Source organism: Salmo salar, chromosome 20, assembly GCF_965601325.2.
Source record: "Salmo salar chromosome 20, fSalSal1, whole genome shotgun sequence".
Taxonomy (NCBI): Eukaryota; Metazoa; Chordata; class Actinopteri; order Salmoniformes; family Salmonidae; genus Salmo; species Salmo salar.
In genome coordinates this window covers 54,002,321-54,019,699 of record NC_138310.1, presented here as the reverse complement: position 1 = coordinate 54,019,699, position 17,379 = coordinate 54,002,321, and the positions used below count along the sequence as shown (strand labels likewise).

At 41.7% G+C, this 17,379-nt stretch overlaps 1 protein-coding gene across 2 annotated transcripts in view; it reads right to left on the bottom strand.

Annotated features, from left to right (window-relative positions):
* Positions 1–17,379, bottom strand: part of LOC106580806 (limbic system-associated membrane protein) — a 461,182-nt gene that overhangs the window by 143,450 nt on the left and 300,353 nt on the right. The window contains exon 2 of one of the 2 annotated variants that reach the window (XM_014162257.2): positions 1,850–1,928. In XM_014162257.2, coding sequence (XP_014017732.1) covers positions 1,850–1,928 — 79 coding nt within the window. Of the gene's footprint in view, positions 1–1,849; positions 2,363–17,379 lie in introns of those variants that run through there. The other variant, XM_014162256.3, reaches the window with a different exon arrangement.

Genomic DNA, 17,379 nt, shown 5'->3' with positions numbered 1-17,379 from the left:
GATGCCAGGAGAACGCTTCCTGTCCCAATTCATAGTGCCAACTGTAAAGTTTGGTGGAGGTGGTTCGGGCTAGGCCCCTTAGTTCCAGTGAAGGGAAATCTTAACTCTACAGCATACAATGACATTCTAGACAATTCTGTGCTTCCAACTTTGTGACAACAGTTTGGGGAAGGTCCTTTCCTGTTTCAGCATGACAATGCCCTTGTGCACAAAGCAAGGTCCATACAGAAAGAGTCTGTTGAGTTTGGTGTGGAAGAACTTGACTGGCCTGCACAGAGCCCTGACTTCAACCCTGACTGCGAGACAAGCCTAATCGCCCAACATCAGTGCCTGACCTCACTAATTCTCTTGTGGCTGAATGGAAGCAAGTCCCCACAGCAATGTTCCACCATCTATTGGAAAGCCTTCCCAGAAGAGTGGAGGTTGTTATAGCAGCAAAGGGGGGGACCAACTCCATACTAATGCCCATGAATTTGGAATGAGATGTTTGACGAGCAGGTGTCCACATATTTTTGGTCATGTAGTGTATATATAGAGAAAATACTACAGCTTGGCATGCAGAGGCACTGTAGGGGCGTGTCTGGGTCAATGATTCCCAAACTCCATAGACAACCCGTCTACTGCAGTCAGCGAATATAAAACAATACTCTCTTTGTCTCTGTCTGGTGCAATGCATGTACCTCACAATGGGTATAAAACCTAACATTGCTCTATAAAGATCAGACTGCTCTCATTTAACATTACACAAAAATAAAAATATCATACATAACATCGATAATGCAAAATTTCCTCCTAGCTATTTTTCAGACATTTCAGTCATTATGGTTCATTCTTAACCATGTAGGCTACGCCACAAATAAACTCTACATTAGCATACTTTTCAATTCAGTGGTAAAAAAATCAGCAGGTGTGTGTGAGAGGGAGAGTGAGTTAAAGAGATAAATATTGTTGTTGTGTCTTGCATAGACCCCTCCAAAGAATTAGTTTTGGGAGGGGGAGGGGTAATCATAGCCCCTCACTGACCTGCCAGTCCAAAAACACATGGCTGTGACCACGTGACTAATGACATCTGTGTCCAACAATAACATAATAGCCTTAAATTGACAGCTTGCATTGTCTGGGAGGTGATTAACTATAGGCTAAAACTACTCCCGACATAATTGGCACAAAGTAAATATGGATTTCATTCACAGTGAAGCTTTTATGGCGCTTTGGACTTATTTTTTATAACCGGGTAATATGGGCTGTTGTGCAATTCCTAAATCAAACTGCATCGTTATGTATTGTAGGCTACCCCACGCAGCACTTGCCTGTACTCTCCCCCATTGAAAAGAGTAGCCTCCTATAATCTTCCGCTTCCCGGACATCATTTTGGGGCAATTCTATGACACACTTAACGTTTTCAGTGATTACCGAATGAATACCAGGGCAATGTCGTTTAAATTAGGCTACGTCGTTATTTTGCAGTTTGGGGATGATAATGTGACAGTGGCATAGACTACATAATAAACTAGGCTACGGAACAACATCAAATCGCATATCAGATCAGAATGAAAATAAGTCTCTTGAAATCCACACTTTCAAAAAATATGTATATTTTTATTGCTACATTTCTCATACCCTACTGATGAGTATTTAACTTAGTTGATGTCCTATTTAATGTAAAACACATCATGTGACATTTAATATTTTTAAATTAGATAACATTAGGCATCAGTAGCCCTAAACATTAGCGAACGTGTCAATTGAATCATTGATCATTTCATTCCATGCTGGTTCTATGCTTCGCATACAAAACTCAGCATCACTTAGAGGCTGCGGATGAATGGAAAGTTGGACAGGGACCTACCTGATAACCGCTGTATCACCCTGACGGATAGTAATGTTGTCGGTCGCTCGCTGCATATCCACACTTCGGACGGGGAACCCTGTAGGAATAAGACACAGGAGTCTGAAAAAAGAAGCCTGCAATTGCCTCCAACACGGTCTCCTTCCGACCAGCATTTCGAACCGGACGCGCAGAGATCCCAGAGAAAGTGTTTGGACTTATAAAAGGGAATTGAAGTGGCGCTCCGACCCTTGGCAATAACCTACTCCACGACAAAGTGTGACCAAGGGTTTCTATGATGTTGAGGACGATAAATACGCGTTGAAACAACGAAAGCAAAATGGCTTGGAGGAAAACATATATTCCGTAAACCCTCTCTGAAAGCCCTGTATTCCACTGTGCTTTCAGCTCCCGCGTAAAGGCTGCTATAGACAGGCAGCAGAGTTCTTTAGAGGTGGGGAGGAAATTCAGTCCTCTCCAGTCACCAGCGCCTCTCACTCTAGAGCTCTCTCTACCCGATTACCCCACCCCCGCTTATACATCGCACTGCTGCCCCCTTCACGAGAGTCTGATGCGCCTTTTTTTTGGTTGTCACGACAACAGCACCAGCTGAGGTCCCCTTTCTACTATACACAACTGCGGTCGGCAGCTGAGAGGAGAGGAAAGTCTTTGGCTATGTGTCTAAGTAAATGCCTCGCTTGTTGTTCAAGGTCCACAGTTAAGACTACATGCCAACATGGTCATGACGTAACCCAAAGAAATTAGAGGAACATTTAGTTAATTAAATCATATTCATGGGCTTACATGTTCACATTTTAATTGGTTGATGTTTTAAAAAAAAAAAATTATATAACATGTGTGGGGCAGGCTTTTCAGTGGTAAAAACCCACAGTATTGAATGCATTGTGCAGGCTTTCCCTCATACATAGAAATAGAATGATAATTATATTATAATTCTGTCATTCTATTTCTATGATCCCATATAGCCTATTTCAGGTATTTCAAGATGACTGTAGGGCCACCAGTATAGCCCAGCTATGGAGCTCAATTGCTCAAAACTGAAGGCCTTGTCGAGTGGTATGCAGTATAGCCAGGTAAGGTAAGGTGACAAGGTGCACAACATCCTTGCTTGTCTAATGTCACCTCAATTCACCTCTGCAGGTCACCATCCTACTGCTGACACTAACAGAACTGAATGCCATATAGGGGTCTGAATGACAAAAGGCTTCTTAACAGCTTCTACCCCCAAGCCATAAGACTCCTAAACAGCTAATCAAAGGGCTACCCAGACCCCTCTTTTACACTGCTGTTACTCTCTGTTTATTATCTATGCATAGTCACTTTAACTCTACCTACATGTACATATTACCTCAATTACCTCAACTAATCGGTGCCCCAGCACATTGACTCTATACCTGTTCATACAGTAGCCTCACTATTGCTTTTTTACTGCTTCTGTTTAATTATTTGTTACTTTTCTTTTCTATTTTTTACTTATCTATTTTTTACTTAACACTTTTTTTTTCTTAAAAAACTTCTTAAAGCATTAAGGGCTTGTAAGTAAGCATTTCACTGTAAGGACTTGATTTAGCTTATGTTAGATTTTTTTTTCTCAAAATATTATTTGCGTGTTCTATTTTGTAAGCTAATATATTTCTTAAAAGGCTACAGGAACATATTCACCAGTGAAGATTTATTTTGGGGAAGATTACTGTTCAGACATACATTTTCTCTTTAATACGCTCATCTCATTTAGCTTGGATAAAGTCACTTAAGATGAAAGAGCTGATGGGTAGAGTTGTTTATTGTTTATAGGGTCATGCCCAATCTGCCATCATAAAACTGTGTCTAGACACATTGGCTTTGATTTTGACAAGGATGGTAATTATAATCACTTTGGCTGTCACTGGAGCAAGGGCAAGAGATGCAAGGCCATGCCTTCAACTTCATCAGAAATGTAAATGTGCCAACCAATAAGTTTTTGTTTTTTTCTTGCTAATCAGGAAACGGATTTAATAGGCTGTGTCCTTAAGTTCAATCACCCCACAGTTTAATTCATTGTTAAGTGAAATCATACAGTATTGCACAATTGATCATAGTGGGAAAAATAGTAAAAAGCATCAGCATTCACTGCATGGCGTCTTCATCTGCGACATTGAACCTGGGTTTATATCCTGAATAAACACCACTATTTGTTATTATGATTAATGATGAAATGTAATCCTTTGTTGACTGCCAATGTAGCCTACAGCAGGGATCATCAACTAGATTCAGCCGTCTGACAATTTTTTCTTGAGCGGATGGTCAGGGAGCCGGAACATAATTATATATCATTTGTAGACTGCAAATTGACCGCAAGAATCCCAAACAGATTTCCCAAATTAAAATCAATTGGAGCTGATTTGCTGGTGTTTTAACAGTATTTTATGTCCAACATAAAAAAAAGCAATAAAAAATGACTCAGAAAACTTGGGGGGCCAAATAAAATCACACGCTGGCCAAATTCAGCCTGCAGGCCACCGATTGGGGAACCCTGGCCTATAGGAACCGTCTGTGGTTCAAATAAATTGTGAAGTATAGCACTAAAACACACTTGGCTTCTCAGTTTTATCATCAGCAGCATGGTGCAATGAGGCTTCACTGTGAGATTAGTCCAGAATGGAGCTGCATCTGTGAGAGATTGGAGGGAATTATGAGCATAATTAATATGGGACAGTTCATGGAACTGCTAATATTAGTGCATTAGAGGGAGCACTAAAATGCTTTCCGCTGTGGATCATCCTCATGCTCCTTAGAACAAAATGTCAAACTCCATCTTCCATTTCGAAAAGCAACTGAGAGGTTTTAGCCATTTTAGAGACATAATACTTTGCACACTGCCAAGCTCTATGCATAATAAGGCCCATTGATTTTAAGTATGGATAAACTCTTCTATTCAAATGCTGGGCCAGGTTAATTAAGCCTGTGAATAAGGCTACAACATTAAAGTAGATCAATAACACATTAATATTAAGATAATGAATGAAACATTAAAGTGACAATTAAAGTGACATCACTCACTGTTGACTTTCATGTTCTAGCTTTGCTCCTATTCTCCTCGGAAAATGATTGATACATATTTTGTACCAGTGCAAAAAATGTTACTTAACCTGGTCCTAATTATCCCATTTAAACATTATGCTCATTGTCACAGGCCTTCCACTGATACATGGCCAAGATCATTTAGAGCTACACCCCCTCTCTCTTCCTCCCTCACAGTCTGTACATTATCCTACTGCATTCGCATTATCCTACTTCAGTACAATTACGCTCACCCTTCCCTCGTCCACACACTGGACTAGAGAAACCCACTCAGCCCTTCCTCACACAGACCACCCCACTCTTCCCCACATACTGTACACTGCTGAAAGAAAGAAGCCTGACAGACCTAGCACCATGCTACTGGGCTCAGGGGATACCAGAGGGGTATTGAAACACTGGAAAACCCTGTTGCATGTTGGGAACTACATGCTGTGTTATGCAAGTCACATGGTAATACAATATTAATAGTACTAGCTAGTGAATTTCGATGTTAAAGGTACCGTATGAAGAGTTATAAGTCCACATGCATGAAGGATAGCATTTTAGAGGCATTTTAGCGATTAGAAAAACAACCGTAATCCTACTGTCCTACTTAGCATATTTATGCTTATTCATAACATGCAGCATTGTGAAGATTTGTCATGACTATTGCTATTTGCTCCATGCTGTCACTCCACATGTCTGGAGAAAGTTTTGTTCCTCTGTCTTTGACCAAACTGTTATTGCCTAAGAGCAGAATGTAGTAAGACGACACTGAGTGAGTGAATTGTATTGAGAGAACATTGAATGAGATTCAAATGTAGAACCTGAAATGAGGTGCACCAATATGCCTGATTGAAGCCCATTTAAAGCCTGCCAAGCTGACCAAAGAGTGTCTGTTATCCCCCCATTAAACAATCCCCCTATTCAAAATCACAAACTCATAAATATTGGAGAAGCAATTCCAGGTAAAAAGGGTTAATCATTATTGAACTCTGCCATGCATGATTCTTCATGAACTGTGTAGGGTAACCTGGTTATGAAAACCAATGGTTCTATGACTATTACTAAAATTTGGGTGATCAATGAGGCATTCTCACCCATGAGATCACGCTATTATCTAACTCACTATGGCCCGTGTCAAAAGGGAACATTAACGAACACGCCCACCTACAGTGTGTTCTGATTAATTCCATTCTCTTTGTGGGGAAAAAAGAGTGGATGCATAATTTACCTTGACATTCCCGTCATACCCGAGCTCCTGGCAGCAAAATGCAGGATATGCAGGAAAAAGGATACGGCACCCGCACTCAGCAATATATCACAGGAGGAACACATTGAATTACACCTTGGCCTGATGAGCCGTGTGTCAGCAAAACTCAAGCTGACAGCAAAGACAAAAGAGAATGGCAATGTTGTGCTCAAAGTGGTGATTGACCTCCTTTTAGGGTTTCTGATGAGGGAGAAACCTTGTTAGGGCCTCAACTAGTACTGAATTCCAAATCAACTACCATGGCACTACCGCAGGATATTGCTAAAAGTATCAGATTGATCAGGTTCAGGATCAGGATCAGGTTCAGGATCAGGATCAGGTGTAAAATGATGGGTGGGATTTTTGCCACATTATTTACACCGATCCAATTGTTTCAGATTTACAGGAATGCGTAGGAAGTATGGGCTAGGAATACATTTGGAATTCAGCAAAAGTGTGGTTTGCTGTTAGTTGTAAATCTCTGCCTATTTGGTGAAGTTTCCTCTGTCATCAAATGTTGTCCAGTGAGTCATGAGATCTTTATGCTGACTTCAGTGCTGATCATGTCCAAACTGATATTCAAACGCATGGCGAGCAAGTTTGTTTTCATTCCCAGCAGTATAGATTGATTACATGCCAAGCCAAGCCAGATAAACAAAATAATCATATGGTGTGTGCAGTGTTTGGATCCAAAACATCAGTCACACCAATGTGTTCTCTGTTAACAGACTTTCCTTAAATATTTGGCTTGGCAAAAGCTATCATGGTTCCTCCACAAATAGATTGCTTCACACATGGAATAAACAACAAAAAAACAATTTGGTCGACATACAGTTGAAGTCGGAAGTTTACATACACATAGGTTGGAGTCATTAAAACTAGTTTTTCAACCACTCCACAAATTTCTTGTTAACAAACTATAGTTTTGGCAAGTCGGTTAGAACATCTACTTTGTGCATGACACAAGTCATTTTTCCAACGAATGTTTACAGACAAAGTCACTTATAATTCACTGTATTTCAATTCCAGAGGATCATAAGTTTACATACACTAAGTTGACTGTGCCTTTAAACAGATTGGAAAATTCCAGAAAATTATGTCATGGCTTTAGAAGCTTCTGATAGGCTAATTGACATCATTTGAGTCAATTGGAGGTGTATCTGTGGATCTATTTCAAGGCCTACCTTCAAACTCAGTGCCTCTTTGCTTGACATCATGGGAAAATCAAAATATTGTAGATCTCCACAAGTCTGGTTCATCCTTGGGAGCAATTTCCAAATGCCTGAAGGTACCACGTTCATCTGAACAAACAATAGTACGCAAATATAAACACCATGGGACCACGCAGCCGTCATACCGCTCAGGAAGGAGACGCGTTCTGTCTCCTAGAGATGAACGTACTTTGGTGTGAAAAGTGCAAATCAATCCCAGAACAACAGCAAAGGACCCTGTGAAGATGCTGGAGGAAACGGGTACAAAAGTATCTATATCCACAGTAAAACAAGTCCTATATCGACATAACCTGAAAGGCCGCTCAACAAGGAAGAAGCCACTGCTCCAAAACTGCCATAAAAAAGCCAGACTACAGTTTGCAACTGCACATGGGGACAAAGATCGTACATTTTGGAGAAATGTCCTCTGGTCTGATGAAACAAAAATAGAACTGTTTGGCCATAATGACCATCATTATGTTTGGAGGAAAAAGTGGGAGACTTGCAAGCCGAAGAACACCATCCCAACCGTGAAGCACGTTGGTGGCAGCATCATGTTATGGGGTAGCTTTGCTGCAGGAGGGACTGGTGCACTTCACAAAATAGATGGCATCATGAGGCAGGAAATTTATGTGGATATATTGAAGCAATATCTCAAGACATCAGTCAGGAAGTTAAAGCTTGGTTGCAAATGGGTCTTCCAAATGGACAATGACCCCAAGCATACTTCCAAAGTTGTGGCAAAATGGCTTAAGGACAACAAAGTCAAGGTATTGGAGTGGCCATCACAAAGCCCTGACCTCCATCCTATTGGCAATTTGTGGGCAGAACTGAAAAAGCATGTGCGAGCAAGGAGGCCTAGAAACCTGACTCAGTTACACCAGCTCTGTCAGGAGGAATGGGCCAAAATTCACCCAACTTATTGTGGGAAGCTTGTGGAAGGCTACCCAAAACGTTTGACCCAAGTTAAACAATATAAAGGCAATGCTACCAAATACTAATTGAGTGTATGTAAACTTCTGACCCACTGGGAATGTGATGAAAGAAATAAAAGCTGAAATAAATCATTCTCTCTACTATTATTCGGACATTTCACATTCTTAAAATGAAGTGGTGATCCTAGCTGACGTAAAACAGGGAATTTTGACTAGGATTAAATGTCAGGAATTGTGAAAAAGTGAGTTTAAATGTATTTGGCTAAGGTGTATGTAATCTTCTGACTTCAACTGTAGCTAGCTTGCCAAAGATATTTACCTTCATAAAGATGAACACAATGCGAAAACACAACTCAGAAGTGAATGCTACAGTAATAAGCATATGCTTTCATTTTTGTTCTCACACAAGATGTTTTTCTCCAAGCCCTTTATTCCGTGCAGAAAATCCATGCTACAATCTTACACAAGATTAAAATCCTCACAGACATTATGTACGGTTTGTGAGGTGAACAGAGACTAAGGTGTGAAAACACTCTGCATTCTCTGATATATATGAACATACAGATGACTAGATCGTGCATATTGTACAATTGCTGAAATGATAACTCACATGCAACCGAGAGCCAAATCCACAGTGCACAACATTCTCCTAGACAAGGCCAAAAGTCTTGTGAATTCTTACATCACTGTTCCAACAATGTATTCTGTGATCAAAGGGAATCAAACACATCTGGTATGGGTCAATCTCCATGCAAATGGAGACCTTGACATTACGGTCGATGGTTGGAGAAGGTAATTCTGAAGGCGAGACGGTGGGAGTTTGACCTTTCTCAGAGTCTTAGCTCTATGTATCCCGCCGGAGAGATCGCCTCACGTACTGTAGCAGCAACATCATCTTCTCCAAAGAGTTAATCTCCAACCCTCAGGTCATTCTTTTGCTATTCATTTCACAAACAAGCTGTCCACATAGAGGCGTACCAAATAGATAGAGCCATAGAAAAATATTGTATTGAAGGCGAAAGCACAAGGAAAAAAGCAACTGAACACTGAGGTGTCGACAAAAATGTTGACATACTGTACAGTACACATACTATCATACAGGTTTCGCTGATTGTTAATGTTTTGTATACTGCAAATAGCTATTACTTGTTAGAGACTCAATGCCACAAACAGCCATTGTAGACACTATGTGCCAACCCTAGTTGCAGCACAGACGTTACAAACATTGCGACCAAATCAAGCTCTAAAAATCTGAGCATCCATTGTACCTTTCACTATCTACCTCATAGCATATCTTATACACCCTATTTTGGCAGCTTGGATTTCGGTTACAATCAACAACAATTGTTCATTTTACTGTTTCGACCACTTAATGTATCAGTTTGTTTCGTTTTTTTGCCTCTATTTAATGTTCAGCTTTGTGAGTTGTTGTTGCTTTGAGTTCTAACTTTTCTATGTGGCCTCTTCGACTATAGGGGCATGGGAATAGTGGATGACTTGAAGGCAAATCTATGAAACCACAACAAAAACGTACCACCGCATGAGACTTGAAGGTTTCACAGGAAAATGGGTTTGTTTTTTTTTTGTTTTGATTGTTGATCTGCAAAAGGTCACTCTGGTGGAAAACAAATCCCTCGGGATATACATATGAATTTATGCCGAGCACATGTCCTCCAAAAGGATACCTTCTTGTAGGGATCTGCTGACTAACATCCGACTGGGTAGTACAATGTATCAATCTTTATGTAGCCCCAGCGAAACATTTTGAATGATGCTCTGATGCTTAACTCCTGGTCAACATTCCAGTTTACAGGCTGGTTGAGGATCTAGTCCTAGGGGGTGATCTTTTAACACCTGATTAGAATGATAGATGAACATGTTCATCATCCGTGACCAGACAGAAGTGCATTAAAATGCAGATTATGAATTGTTGTTGTATTTTAATGAGAGGGAAACATTGTACCATAATTCAGCTACTAAGTCACTTTAATGGATGTAAACATTAGTTTGATGGGCTAATGCTGATTGATTATGATTATTATGTATGCATGGTGAAAATGGAACACTGGCTGAGTTAAACGCTCAAAGTCAAGCAAATAGCACTATGGTTAGAGTGGCTGTTAGTAAGAGCCAAGGGGGATTTGATCCATGAGTGAACAGTAAAGATGGGTTAAACCACAATGAGAATTGGTTCTCAGCTCTATGACCACAAATATGGAGACCTTTAAAGCCACACTGTAACGTGCAAACCACCGAAATGTGGGCCACCAACACATTTAACAAAGGAGTAAATTAATAACAACAAACAACTGCACACTGCATATACACAGATCACACAGAAAAGCAAACAACACAGATTTAAGCACATGCACACTCATTCTCATGAAAACACACACCTCCATTTTTCCAATTCCATGCAGTCTACAGCCTTCATCCCTTCATGGCTGGCCAGTAGAAAGCGGACTCTTCCAGCCCCAGATGAATTATGCAGTGCTTCTCCATATAAATGGATTGAGTCCCTTGATAAAGACAGAACTTCCTGGGATCTCTGGAGACAGAAGCCCCAAAGACCTATCTCCAGGTCCCCAGCCAAAATCTGCATTATTAAAAATGTTGTAATTAGTATACCATATAAAAGTACAGAGCACTAATTGCAACAACCACTGCCATCCCCACCCATTTCTTTAAACAAAGAACGTTTGCTTTAACTTATTATTTCTTTCATGTTCGAATCAAACCCATGAAACAAACGTTGTTGCAGTGCGAAGGAGAGATCAGCAGAATCATTTGAGAGGACCAGTGAGGAGAACTCCCTAATAGCCAATGAGTACACACACAGTCTTAAGAAATGTACACCCCCTTTCACTGTGTCAGCTAATAAGAGGAAATTGAATTAATTTGAATTATCATAGCATTAAATGATCATACAGCCATGACACCAAGAGTGGAATCTACTATTGTTCCCTACGATAGATCAGGACATCTAAGCTTATGGTACAGCTAACGCTAGGAGGAGACAGTAGTATCTTCCACCCACTTGCTATACGTTAGACTCTAGACTGATCCATTTTCATCTACACCACCTCTATGCACAGACACCCGTAGTAACTACAATACTGTATGCTAATCCCATAGTTTACGCATAGATTGTTTACCGCTGGAGTAGCTGGATGGATTATGTGAATCTTGACCTAAGGAGAACCTGCAGTCCATCCTGCAGTGCTAATTGCTCTGTCTGTCCTCAGCCAGAGCTGAGTGCTTCTGTTCTGCTCCCTGTTGGAAATGGACCGGTGCGTGATGGAAGGAGGGACGGGAAGGGAAGGTCAGAAGGGAGCGGAGGTGACCTATAATCCATCACCGTGTTATTACTCAGGCCTCATGCATAATGACCCAGAGCAAGGCGCGCTGACACCAGCCAGCGGTGAGTCCTGGGGTGCACAGCGCAGTCAAAGCAGCTCCTCCATCTGCTGTAGCTGCACCATGCGAGCTCAGCCAAGGGCAAGGACACCTCAGTTTGCACTGTGGTATCATTACTTTTCACAGGTCCTACAACTACCACTCAGCACTCTCATAGGGTTGCCACTGCTCCGCCTTGTAGAATCACTGGGTTGTAGCCATCTCATGGAACAACTACGTATGTCCCACAGAATATTTTCTGAGTGTCTCAGACCTTCTACATCTACAGTGGCTGGCTTTCAGACATCAACTCCGTCTTGAAGAACCACTATCCCTCATGAGCCTCATAGCATCTGTCTTACAGAGTCAGTCTCACTCTGTCCATTTTTATTTCGATTTGCCTCGAACAATCACAGTCTCAGAGCAGTCTCAAATCAACTTGCAGAATCACTGTCTCACTATCCTAAAATCACTGTCAGTCTTAGGGAGGAGGAGCTCTGTGGTCTGTCTTACACGATCACAATCTCCTAGAATGGTGGTCTGTAACAGCAGGGCCTAAACCCGCTCTCACTTTATCACAATCTTATTGGAGTCATTGCAACACTGTCGGGTTGAAACCACTTTGCTGTTTGAAAGCATCATACTACCACAAAATTCCTCTGTGTCACATATCACCTCCTTGACGCATTATTTCCGGCTTTAAAATTGATTTCCATCAATATTGTATGACACCATCATGCTCAGTGTTAAATTTGATGTGCTTTGGGCAGGGGAGAGAGGAGCTTGTGTTTTGTTTCCACTGGCAAACAAATGATGAATAAAAAACCTTTGTCACATGAAGGAAATTAAGTTATTTAAATTACAAAGCAATGCATTATTGGCGACAGTAGCTATTTCATAAAACAAAGAAGATTTACTTAGAAATAACTAGGGTAAAGCGGTGAATGTACAGCATGAATGAATAATGGAGATTGTGATGGCAAAATATATTGAATCAGGACAAGAAGAGAGAAGGAAAAGGATAAGGGGAGTTTGTCTAAAAGCAATACAATTATTTGCAAGTCCTAAAACGACCAGAAACAGGTATTTCAAGGAAACAAATAACCTAATAACCATATCAGCCCCAGTTAAATACCAAAGAGCATTCCATTACTTCCATTGGGCTGAGCTATTTTCATGACCTTCTTTTTAATAAAGCATAATGTCAAGTAATTTGGAATGTGTTGAAATGGGACCAAATAAAGCACAAGAACACAGTCAAAATGTTGTTTGAAACAGCATAGCAAATGTTTATCGGAGGATTCCCTTGTTAGTCAAGTCTAAAACATCAAAGCAATGCCGACTTTCTTTTATGTGTAAATTCTGCGTTTCTAATGTCCATCTTAAATCATAATACCACCATAGTCAGCCCTCAATTAAATCCGTTTTCAAATGTGAAAAATATCCTCTGAGATAGTATTTAATGTTTCAGAGTTTTCACAGAGGACTAATTACAAAGTTAACGGGCTGAAAGGCAGGGGAGGATTGTTAGGTGTTCTCTATTCCCTTATTTCAGAGAGACAACCGCGCCTATCCAATTTCTGAACCTCTCATTTGAAGTAAAAAAAAATGAAAGAACAAAAACAAAGGCTCAAAGACAGTCAGTCACAGCACACAGGTCATTAGAAGAGCACCATCTCAAATCAAATGTGATACCAAACCATATTGTAATGGAAACAGGCAGGGAGAGTGAGCTTGTCCGTAAGTGGTCGGCGAACCCTTAATCTTCTGGACCGTAGCCCTGTGTGCCATCAGCTGCATCAACGAAAGCATACTCAATTGGCGGAGTCAATATCTGCGCTTATCAACACATGGTCGCTAGAATATTGAAGTGTAATACTACAAATCTACCGCAAAAGTATGTTGATATTGACTCCACAAATGGCAAAGTATAGACCCTTTCTTATAAATAAAAACTTTTAGGATTTCCGTTTAATGAAATACCTTGAAAAATAAAAGCAACAGGATACAATACTAGTAGATCCTTGTAGAATAAAGGTGCTCTTTGGTTAAGAAAAAACCCAAGGAGGACCTATAAGCGTTCTTCATTAAGTTAAAATGCCTTTTCTATGGTGGCATGTTCAATAGAACAAAATCAAAAAATATCAGATGGGATAAGTTTTTGCACTGGTCTTCGTCAGGGAGAATAACGATACAATCACACAAAATGCAACATGTCTAAGTTCATGGTGACTGCATGCACCATAAATGGTAGTTCTATCTTAGAGGATGGTACATTTTATTTTAGGTAATGAAAGGATCATATTACCCCAAAAGCAGTGCCATGTGACGATGACAGACTGGTAAAACATGATCATCATACAATGTAACCAAACACTTATGTAGTAAGTTTCACCCAGAACGGCCACTTTTGAATAACAAATCTCTTGTAACTGTTTTAGAAGCAAAACTTTTCATGAGCCCTTGTCTTGAGGTAATGACACTTAAAAACATTCAACCGCGAGTAGACTAATCACAGCATGGATTCGTGACAGCCCAAAATGTCACATCCTGACCAGTAAAAGGGGTTATTTGTTATTGTAGTTTGGTCAGGGCGTGGCAGGGAGTGTTTGTTTTATGTGTTTTAGGGTTTTTGGGTTATGTTCTGTGTTAGTCTATTTCTATGTTTATTCTAGGTTGTCTATGTCTAGGTTGGAAGTGTTTGGGATTGGTCTCTAATTGGAGGCAGCTGTATCTCGTTGCCTCTGATTAGAGACTATATTTAAGTAGGTTTTTTTTTTCTCATTGTGTTTGTGGGTGGCTATTTTCTGTTCAGTGTTTCGTGTACCTGACAGTACTGTTTGGCTGTTGTGGGTTTTTCTTGTTTTGTTTAGTGTTATAAATAAAGTTAATTATGAGCACTCAACCCGCTGCGCCTTGGTCTACTCCCTTCGACAGCCGTTACAGAACCACCCACCAAAGAAGGACCAAGCAGCGGAGGATGGAGCAGCAGGAAAACTACTTGGAGTCGTGGACATGGGAGGAGATATTAGATAGTAAAGGACCATGGCACCAGGCTGGGGAGTACAAGCGCCCGAAGGAGGAGCTGGAGGCAGCTAAGGCAGAACGACGGAGGTATGAGGCATTATATCCTCCATTTCAGGAGGAGAGGAGTCAGCCCCAAAAAAATATTTTTTGGGGGGCACACGGGTAGTTTGGCTGGGCCAGGGGTGAGCCCTAAGCCAACTCCCCGTGCTTATTATGGGGAGCGTTTGGCGTGGAGAGCACCGTGCTCTGCGGAAGTGCGCACGGTCTCGCCCATCCGCACGCACAGTCCGGTGCGGTCGATACCAGCTCCCTGCAAGTGCCGTGCTAGAGTGGGCATCCAGCCAGGAAGGAGTATGCCTGCTCAGCACATCTGGCCACCAGTGCGTCTCCTAGGCCCAGGCTACCCTGTGCCTGCTCTACACACGGCAGCCATCATTCCTCAGCACAGCCCAGTTCGCCCTGTGCCAGCACTCCGCCCATGCAGGGCTACAGTAACAATCCAGCCAGGACGGGTTGCGCAGGCTGTGCGCTCCAGACCTCCAGTGCGTCCTCAAGACCCAGTGTATCCTGTTCCTGCTCCTCGCACTAGCCCTGTGGTGCGTGTTACTGTTCTGGTGCCTCCAAAGCCAGCCCCATGCATCAGGCCCTCAGTGTGCAGTCCCCGTCCAGAGCTTCCGGCGACAGTTTCCCCCGTCCAGAGCTTCCGGCGACAGTTTCCCCCGTCCAGAGCTTCCGGCGACAGTTTCCCCCGTCCAGAGCTTCCGGCGACAGTTTCCCCCGTCCAGAGCTTCCGGCGACAGTTTCCCCCGTACAGAGCTACCGGCGACAGTTTCCCCCGTCCAGAGCTTCCGGCGACAGTTTCCCCCGTCCAGAGCTTCCGGCGACGGCCCACAGTCCGGAACCGACAGATACTCCTCAGCCCGAGGTCTCCAGCGACGCACCTTAGCCCAGAGTCTTCAGCAGTGGTCTACAGCCATGAGCCTTCAGCGGGGGTGGGCAGGTTACAATGGGGACTAAGCCTGGAGCCAGAGCCACCTCCGTAGTTGGAGGATTGGGGGGGGGGGGGGGGGGTGTAGCAAGGGAGCCGTAGTTGACGGTGGCCACCCTCCCTTTAAGTTGTTTTTGTGGGGGGTTTTTTAGGTGCATTTCGGGGTCTGCACCTTTGGGGGGGGGGGGGGGGGGGGTGTACTGTCACATCCTGACCAGTAAAAGGGGTTATTTGTTATTGTAGTTTGGTCAGGGCGTGGCAGGGGGTTTGTTTTGGGTTATGTTCTATGTTAGTCTATTTCTACGTTTATTCTAGGTTGTCTATGTCTAGGTTGGAAGTGTTTGGGATTGGTCTCTAATTGGAGGCAGCTGTATCTCGTTGACTATGATTAGAGACTATATTTAAGTAGGGTTTTTTTCTCATTGTGTTTGTACCTGACAGTACTGTTTGGCTGTCGTGTTTTGTTTAGTGTTCTAAATAAAGTTAATTATGAGCACTCAACCCGCTGCGCCTTGGTCTACTCCTCTTTGACGGCCGTTACACAAAACTAGGCCTATTTAAAAAGTTCTCCCAGATGAGTCTTGCTTTCTCGTTTCCAAAAAATTACAACCAGCACTTTAATAATCACAATCGTCCCATTTTTCTATTGTGTGAAACACTGCTTTGGCTTTTATGAAAATCTGTTACACTTTGTTAAAGAAAATATATTAACATGACGTGAAAATACCGGCTTTCATATTTTAAAGGGATAAGGATCAACGTATTATCAAACATAAATGACACCTTTGTCTATTTTTATATTAGGGACATTTTTTACAACTCCCAGAGGTGTCTCATACTTCTTGAGGAGTGATATTGTGTATGCAAATACTGTATCTAAAAAGCACTGAAAAAGATCAAGACACTGAACTGTTAAGTGGAGATACAGTCCTTTTTGTTTTCTTATGAGAAACAAGTCTTGTCACTATCTTTTTTAAGGAAGCACATCTCCCTTTATTTGGTGAAGGGGAGCCATCAACAACTAGACTATCATTTTGTTATCCCATTGGAGATGGAATATCTTATTTTTGCTCTACTACCAACCCCCAAATATGTGGGATATTCATGATTTTTTTTTGAGTCGTATTCACAGTTCTCCCACCGTTGTCAAAAATAACTTAATTGTTGCCTCTGTCTTGGTGGAGGTGCATCATCAGATGTAGGGGTGATGCCTGACCACTAGTTGTCAGAGCTGTAAGTCCTCTGGCTATACTGATGAATACGACTGACATGGGGGTAGAATTTCATTACAAAGTTAGCCTTACATCTACCATAAATTACTGGACAATTTCAGAGTAATAATACACTGTCAATGCTTAAAACAAATAATTTACATAAAAATGGCCTCGCATGAAAAGTTTAGACCTCTCCATCACACATGACTAGGAACACTTATCAGCACCATCACCAATTACCCAAGAGTCTGCCTACCTCAAAGCATGTTATTTACAATCACATCCACCCTTCGCTTTCCTTGCCATTATACAGACAAAATAAAAATAGCATGATACTACATTCTAAGTAACCTCAAGTGAATCCTCCATTCTATTCTCAGCTCCACCCATGGCCAATGAAGAGGGTTTGTGTACTATCATACTGAATACATTTCCAAAAATAACTGACGCACCTGCATAAAAACCTGT